The sequence below is a fragment of the Candoia aspera genome, chromosome 6, assembly GCF_035149785.1.
Source record: "Candoia aspera isolate rCanAsp1 chromosome 6, rCanAsp1.hap2, whole genome shotgun sequence".
Taxonomy (NCBI): domain Eukaryota; kingdom Metazoa; phylum Chordata; class Lepidosauria; order Squamata; family Boidae; genus Candoia; species Candoia aspera.
Window position 1 is genome coordinate 46526332 of NC_086158.1, and position 8465 is coordinate 46534796.

Consider the following 8465-nt stretch of genomic DNA (forward strand, 5'->3'; position numbering starts at 1 on the left):
GACCACCTCTTCTTCTTTCTCCAGTGACCTTCCTTCCCTCCATCCTGACAAGATCCCCTCATTGTTGTAACTTTGCTAAAACTGACACAGCCCAATGTACCAATTCCTGGTGACAAATTCAAATTTCCTATCATTTGCCTCTCTCAAAAAAAGATTGTAAAAGGGATGACTGAGTTTCCTACCACCATCACCAAAACCTTTACCTGTAATCTATACATGAAACAGTCAGAATGCATGGGTGATTGTTTCAATATTTAACTAGTAAGTTAAACACTTGTCTCAATACATTAAAGAGGCTGCTAACTAAAATGGATAGGTTTTCGATGGGCTTATCAGGACTAACATGATATATTTCACTCCCAGAACAGGAGGGGAGAATGAAAGCTGCTGCATACAAATCTGCTCATTTTTAATGCACTCCAGAAATGAAGCCTGGGGACAGGAAAAATCTGCTGCCTAAAGATAGCTGCTTTGTAGCATTTCAGAGCAATGGCAGCTGGGGCCTGATGCCATGTATGTTATGGAAAGGAACAAGGCTGCTGAGAAAGGCGAATGAACGAATCAGATGGTCAGAGCAGGGAAGGAGGAGGGGGAGGAAGACTGAGGGCTGGAGGAGCAGCCCAGAGCTAAAGGTGGGGACATCTTCGTGGCTGGCACCCAACTCAGTCTTGGGAGGAGGGAAGTTTGCCTATTGAAGATTGGCTGCTGGTTCCCCCCAAGAGGCTCCTTTGCAAACCTAGAGGGGGTGGTGCTAAACAGCCTGGAGCAGAGGCTTTAAGTGAATCGTGCTTTAGCTCCTTCCATTCCATTGTAGTGACAGATACAAGGAGCCACTTGGAGAGAAGCAATTTGCTTTCCTGGGCAAAGGCACCTCGTTTCCACAGCAGGTATTGGAAGTTTGGTTTGGCTGGGATTAAGACAGAGCAGTCAAGTTAGTTGTCGGTGGCACCTGTGGCAACTCAGTTCCCACAGGCCCTCTCTCCAGTGGAGACAGCACTATCTATGAGCCATGGTGTTACTCTGTCAGTGGAACGTCCTGGATGCAGTGCTACTGGTTCTGGTGCAGGGCTGGGCACAGTCCATGAGTCAGGAGTATGATTACTACAGCTGGCCTTCAGATAATTTTCAGCATGGACGCTTCTATACCAAGCAACCGCAGTGTGTAGACATCCCAGCTGACCTGCAGCTCTGCCACAATGTGGGTTACAAACGCATGCGCTTACCTAATCTGCTGGAGCATGAATCTATGCCTGAGGTCAAGCAGCAAGCCAGCAGCTGGGTACCTCTGCTGGCCAAGCGATGCCACTCAGACACCCAAGTTTTCCTGTGCTCTCTATTTGCACCCGTCTGCCTGGACCAGCCCATCTATCCATGCCATTCCTTATGTGAAGTTGTGCGAGATTCATGTGCACCTGTCATGGAATCCTATGGCTTCCCCTGGCCTGACATGCTCAACTGCAATAAATTTCCCTTTGACAACGACCTGTGCATCACAGTACAGTTTGGAAACAACCAAGCTACTCAACCACCAGGTAACAGGATGGAGGGGCAGGGGAGGTGGAAAAGAAAAGAGTTAATAAAGCTAGCTTGAACCATTCCTATGGAATCCCACTTTACAATACTCATTAGACTTTGGTTCCTAGAACAAAAGTCTTATGCATGCTTCAGTCTAGATCAGTGTTTCCCAGTGTCAGTGCTTTCAGTTGTGTGGGCTTCTATTACCATAATTCTCAGCAATGACCACGCTGGTGGGAAAGTTCTAGGCTTAAAGTCAAAACACCTAGAAGTTGTCTTAGATTGGAAAACACTGTTCTAGATTCACCTTCTCTCCTGGCTGCTATATTTAGCAGAACTGCAAAAGAGCTATCCAAGCCCTGGAGAGCATTGATCAGATTCTTTAGTAGCTGATGGATCAATATGAGGAGGGCATATGGACTAGGCTCAGACTTGAAGTTTCATCCCATGCCTATTTTTTATCTGGGCTTATTCCTGATCTGGTAGTGGCTAATAGCATCAAGCCAAATAGCTTCTTTTTACAGGCTCTTTGCATTAGGCAACTTTTACAGACGTTTGCCACGCAACATTGTACCCACATCATTGGTGGTTTTTTGTTTTTGTTTTTTTCCTTGTATTATAAGAAGAGCAGGACATTGCCTTCTGCTTCATTATCCTCAAGATTTACATTATCTGGGCTTTTCTTTCTCTCTTGCTATCTATTCTATATATCCTAGTTTTAATCCATCCAGAGACTGCCTGGATAAATCCCTGCAGTCTTCTTGGCAAGGTTTTTCAGAAGTGGTTTGCCATTGCCTGCTTCCTAGGGCTGAGAGAAAGTGACTGGCCCACGGTCACCCAGCTGGCTTTGTGCCTCAGGCAGGACTAGAACTCACAGTCTCCAGCCTGGTGCCTTAACCACTACACCTAACTGGCTCTCATATATCCTAGTACACTGTAGTTAAAGTGTGTGTTCACTACCAGTGCAAAATACAATCTGTTACTATTGTCAGCCAAGCCTCGTGTGTGAATTGTTCCTTCTAATGATTTCAAGGTTGCTGTCCAGAGTTTCTTTTCCTCTGGAATTTTATTTCCAAGCCCAAGTACATAAGCAGTAGCATCCATATATGGCGAAACATCCATCATAATGGGACTTCTTCTCCAGTATGTTTCTTCTAGGAGTGCAAGCTGCTTCACTTAATGTCCCCTGCAGGAGCTTTTCCTCTCAGGCATGCAATTCTAGGAATCATTGCAACAGCCTCTCTCCAAAGTTACAAATCAATAAATACAACCAGGGAGAGGTGGGTACAGAGAGATTTCAGAACTAAAAAAGAACAACAAATGTTTGCCCACACACATGCATGCACGCCTCCTATCTACAAGCAGTTATTAGCAAATTCTTTGGCACAGCAGCCAGCCGGAGGCACTGTTTGATCAAAAGAGAGGGCAGGCTAATTTCAAAGGTATTCAGATCATAGAGCAAGCTGGAAAAAACACAGAAACTCCTAGCTTCCCTACACCTGATGAGTACCAAATCTGGATCTGGTAAGAACCAGTCTACATCTGGGACTTGGTAGGCACCATTTTCCATGTGTTTCCACTCCTGAATTTAATCAAGAGTATTTATAGAGGCAGAGTATATTGTTTTGCTCCCAAATACTACAGCATTCAGAGCAATTTTTATGAGAATATTTTCCTTGGACAAAAAGCAGATATAGCCAAGCTACTGTTAATCCTGGTCTTAGAATCTGGAGTCCAGCAAACTCCAGAGTTTCCAGCTCCAAGTCCTTTCATTTCAAAATTGCTCAGCTACACAGCCTGTGTCTGATTCCTAAGACACCAGAGTGATTCCAAGTGCTTCCATCAATAAGCTCTGTTTTATTTTCCCTTTTTCATTTTTTTTTAATAGCAAGATAAAAAAACTGGGAAAACAGGAATGTTAAAATGGTTTTGAAACATCAGCACTAATCTCACTGTCTCTCTCTCTCACGTGCACACACACAGGTCCTATTCACACAACCTGCTAAACTGAATCAAGAGATTAGCATGACATGTAAACGCCTAAACCTAGCCAATGGGTGTGAAAGTTACAGGGGAGTATCTTTTGCCTAAGACAACCCTAAAGCAGTTTCTGCCTGAGTTCACCTCTCCCCACCCCCACTCCCCATCAGCTATGTCCTCTGAACAACATTGTAGAAGTTAATCCTCTGGCCTGGCAGTCAGAAGAGAGACACAATCCTTGTCTGCAAAAAAGGAGCTTCTTTAAGTATACTTTCTTTTCATTTTCTGACTCATACGTCCACACTGAGATTCCACAGCCATACAGGGGTGGTTGAGTAAGCTCCCCATTCCAACTCACTATAAGGGCACCAGTGCCAATCAGTCATGTAGAATTTTAATAATAATTTTAAAAAATCCACAAGAAGCAACTGCCCCCCTGCCTGCTTTGTGGTGGCTGAAGGATGTCAAAATCACCATTCCCAGTTTGACATCAGTGCTGTGGTGCGGTGTATTCTAATGGGGCTTCTCTGTGCATTGCTTCAGAAGGGCATTGGAAATGTTTTTATTCCTTTCCTACTGTCATTTTTGGTCAGTGATTTAATTCTCATAACGTTCGACAGACTGAAGAGATCATTGCTAGCAAGGATCTTTATCTGCCTACTTGTAAAGCAAGTCATGTTTGGTGGTTGATGCTGAGTCGCATGATTTCAGAAGACAGAAGTAACAAAAAAGCTAAAGAAATAACATTCTTATGCAATGTATTTCACATATCCAGGATCTCTCTTTAATTCAAGCCCACAGTGTGGGCCCAACTTTAATTACAGTACATCTTTCTTGAACTGAGGTAACCAGAAAGATGTCACACCTTGTATTTTCATATAACAATAGGAGCCTTAGCATATCCTGTTTAATAAGCTGGAAAAAAACTAGACCCACCGATTTTTTGTGTGTGTAAAAAACTCTGCTCTTCATTGTCTATTTTCTCTTGTTTTTCTCTTTCCTTTTTTTCCTTTCCTCAAAACCATGCTAATGCTAGTGAGTATGCAAACGTTCTAGATGATGGTGGAATGCAATCCCCACGTAGGATCCAGGGTGGCAGCTAGAGAGCAGTGCCCTAATGCATCCCACCAAAACAACACAGGTTCAAGAACTGAATTCCCTTTCCTGCTGGGATGTCTTGGTCCTCACTTGTCTACTGAGTAGAATGCTGGGGGCCGTAGTGGAAAGGTATGGAATAGGCAGGTAAAAACTAAGTTCAATAGAGTATTAAACTTAAATTTCACATAAACATGATTATTCCTCATATATTTAATCATCCCCATTAAACGTTATTTTTTAAAAAAACAATTCAGCAGCTGTACTGAGATGGTTCTCCAGGGAGATGCATCCAAAGTACTGAAGACTGCATAACACCCTTTAGCCATAGGTTGGGTACAGGTCTACAGCTCCCATTATCCAGTGGCCAACATCTGACTAGGATAATGGGAGTTTATTCCTTTTATATCTGGATAGCACCAATTTGGGGAAATCTTCTCTGATCAGTACTCCATCTTATAATAGCTAATGCTTCAAAAGAAAAACAGGTAATCACTTATATTGATAATAGTTCTATATTATTTAGTCTTTATTTTGAGGCTTTTTGCTCCAGAGAACTCAAAGAGTTTGATTTTTTTTACCAGATCTCCAAATTTATGAACTTCCTTCAGAAACAATGTATTTTGATTTACCTAACACTTCTATTGTAAAGACTTTTACTTCAAAAGTTAAGGAAAATTAAATGAAAATTGACTGGGACAAAGATGCAAGTCTGCAAAATAAAAGAAATTGGGAACTAAACACAGGAATAGCTATATGAAAAATGTTTCTCTGAAATGTATTCCTATCCACACTCTTTCCAATAAGAAGTTCCTATCTGGATGAGCTGAACTCTATATTTTCTTTTTGTGCAGGATACTTCATGACAATTATACTATATAGCGTATGATGAGTACATGACAAGAGAAAAGGCAAATATATACACATAGTCCAATTAAAAGAAGTTCATAACAAGGCAAGGTAATTAGGAAATCACCATCATCACTTGAAATCATTTGCCTATGAAAATAGAGCCAGGAATCTACAGGGCAGAATGTTAAATATGTCCAATTTTTCTGAGCTCACATTCAACCTTTTTCCATCTTACAGTGTCAAAGATCTGCACCCAGTGCGAGATGGAACACAAAGCGGATGGCATCATGGAGCAGATGTGTTCCAGTGACTTTGGTAAATCATACATCCAAAGCAGCAGGGAAGCAGCAGGGAACTGGGAGAAGGAGCTGATAAGAATATGTCATATATTTGTTATTCTTACTTCCCTTTCCCTGCTTGAGCTTCACCTTTTTCAATCAGATCCTTCAGCGGCTTCCAGATTATTTCTGGGATCAGATTAATATGACTTTTGACCTACAGTAGCCCTAAATTGTGACTCCAGGAAAAAGGCTTTGTCTGAACCTGTGGAAACCCATCTCAACTCTCAATAGACTAAAAGACTGAAGCAGCATAGTTTCCTACATTTCTAAGCAGTGTTTTCACTTGAGTCTGCCTGACTTACATGAAGGTATCTTCCAACACCTTTGAATATTCTCACATCTGAAGGCAAAGAGTTTTAATAACAGGCTGATCACAGAATTCATTTTCTGAAGACAATCACCAGGCACTAATAATAAAGCCTGGTGACTGGCTGCAGTCTAGTGGTTAAAGTGTTGAATTTGGGCTGTGGAGATTATGGTCCATATTCCCATTTCTTTACAAACAAACCTTGGACTAGTCATTCTCTCTCCTCGGATAGTTGTCAGGATAAAATGGAAAGGATGGATTTTAAAAAATTAAACAGGTTAAAGCAATCTGGTTTGTTTTTAAAAAGTAATATTCATCCCCTATAATTATTAGTATTTCTAGTGCTTTTTTCCCCTTTTTTGTAATTTTGTGGTGTTCCATTTAAAGGAGTACATCAGATGCTGCTGCCTTGAATACTCCTTGTACAAGAGCCAGGGTATACATTTTTAAAAAATAATCGAAGTAATCATTTTAGTTACTTCAAGTTCAATCTTACAAAGAATGAGATCAGCCAAATACTTAGAATAATTATTCTAGGTAAACAGAAGACTGAAAATAGCAGTGGTTAAAGATGACAGATTTTTCCTTATCAAGGAACTACTGTATAGGAGACAGGCTGGTCCCATCAGCAGAAGTTTACTCCAATGCAGAACATGATACATTTCACCCCCACAGCAGAGGGGTGTACTCTTCTAGTACACAGACTGAGGCAGCTGCTTTATGCAGGCAATTGAGTCATGAAAGGAAAGCAGTTTATTACCACAAAGGGAAGTGGGGGTATATGGAGAAAGAGATGTGCTTGCAGGGTATTCTACTTCTGGTACCAAATTAAGGTTGTCAACCTTGAATTTTACTCAGTTTGATACAGGGAGGGCACCAGTTTCCTTCCCTTTCCCTGAACCTGAAATAGTTCTTTTTTTACTTTAGATTTCATTTCAAAAACACAATTTATAACATTCCTATAATTTTTTCCAGGAATCATATCTGAAAAGTTGTCATTAATCAATACCTGGACCTTCTTTTATTTCCAAACCATACATGCTTACAATAAGGCGATCCCAAAGTAGCATATTTCCCCCTCACATAAGCAGGTACAGATTTGCTCATTCACTTTTGATGTTCCATCTCTTGTGCCTTCTGGTAGGTCTGTTCACATGTGATGTTCCATTAGAAACAATTCATGCCAAGTCATCCAAAGAATTCCCCTTGCATGGGAAAATCAAAAGATGAAACCAGGGGTATATGAATACAACTATAGGAATTCCATCTACATTAAATGCTACTGTGCTCTATAAAATTCTTTTAACTCAAAAACCAGCCAAGTTCAGTCTGTAAAAAGAAGTAGTACTGGATGACTTGTACCTTTTCCAGATACTCTCACTACTGAAACCATAATGGACTTCATGGGTGACCATGGTGCCCATAGTTTTAGATGGCTTGGCCCTGGAGCAAACAGTCATCCATTTTGTGCAAAAAAAGTAGTCAATAAGAAAATGTGATGAAGGGTGAGTAAATCACTCCCATTTATTCATGCAACTTTGACTAGTCTGACATCTGCTACTTTTTATCTTCCTCTGCCAGCATTTTAAAAAGGCCAGTTTTGAAACTGTTAAAATCGAAGGAACTATATCCACCAACTCCATAATTCATACTTATAATTCTATCTCCTTCTCTAGTTCTCCCTTCACTGACTTCACTCCTTAGTCTGTAAATCCTTAATGCAATTTATTATCTATCCTCTCTTCCACAGTGGTGAAGATGCGCATCAAAGAGATCAAGAAGGAGAATGGGGAGAGGCGATTAGTGGCCACTCAAAAGAAAAAAAAACTGCTCAAAGTGGGGCCATTGAAACGTAAGGACACCAAAAAGCTGGTGATGCATATGAAAAATGCAGGCACATGTCCTTGTCCTCAGCTTGATGACCTCAGTGGCAGCTTCCTGGTTATGGGCCGAAAAGTGGGTGGGAGACTGCTAGTCTTAGCCATTTACCGCTGGGAGAAGAAGAACAAGGAGATGAAATTTGCTGTCAAGTTCATGTTCTCTTATCCATGTTCCATGCACTATCCATTCTTTTATGGATCCGACCCCCACTGAATGCCCCCACCACAAATATCCTTTTTCTGTGGGGAGGCTGACATCAAGATACAAGCTGTTAGAGCCCATCCTTCCAAGGATTCTGTTTTCCATAGGGTAACTTGTGTTTAATTAAATTTTTTCGTAAGAATTCTGCCCATTGTTGATACATATCTGACTTCAGAGAACTTACAGAAATGCCTCTTTATCCTCAATACACCATCAGCTGCCAAATAAGAACAGTCTTGGTGGCTGTAAGCAATAACATCATCAGATCCAGTGTATCCTCCCTTCATCAGTAT

General features: G+C 41.1%; 1 protein-coding gene across 1 annotated transcript; it reads left to right on the forward strand.

Moving 5' to 3' along the window:
* Positions 1-1009: 1009 nt before the first annotated feature.
* On the forward strand, positions 1010-8184 carry SFRP5 (secreted frizzled related protein 5). The gene is made up of 3 exons (XM_063307796.1): positions 1010-1532; positions 5680-5757; positions 7841-8184. The coding sequence occupies exons 1-3, from the start codon at positions 1010-1012 to the stop codon at positions 8182-8184; spliced, it is 945 nt and encodes a 314-aa protein (XP_063163866.1).
* The last annotated feature ends 281 nt before the right edge of the window (positions 8185-8465 follow it).

Coding starts and splice junctions, on each gene's coding strand:
- SFRP5 (XM_063307796.1), top strand. CDS start 1,010: ATGGTGTTACTCTGTCAGTGGAACGTCCTGGATGCAGTGCTACTGGTT. Junction 1,533..5,679: donor CCAAGCTACTCAACCACCAG/GTAACAGGATGG, acceptor TCCATCTTACAG/TGTCAAAGATCTGCACCCAG. Junction 5,758..7,840: donor GATGTGTTCCAGTGACTTTG/GTAAATCATACA, acceptor TCTCTTCCACAG/TGGTGAAGATGCGCATCAAA.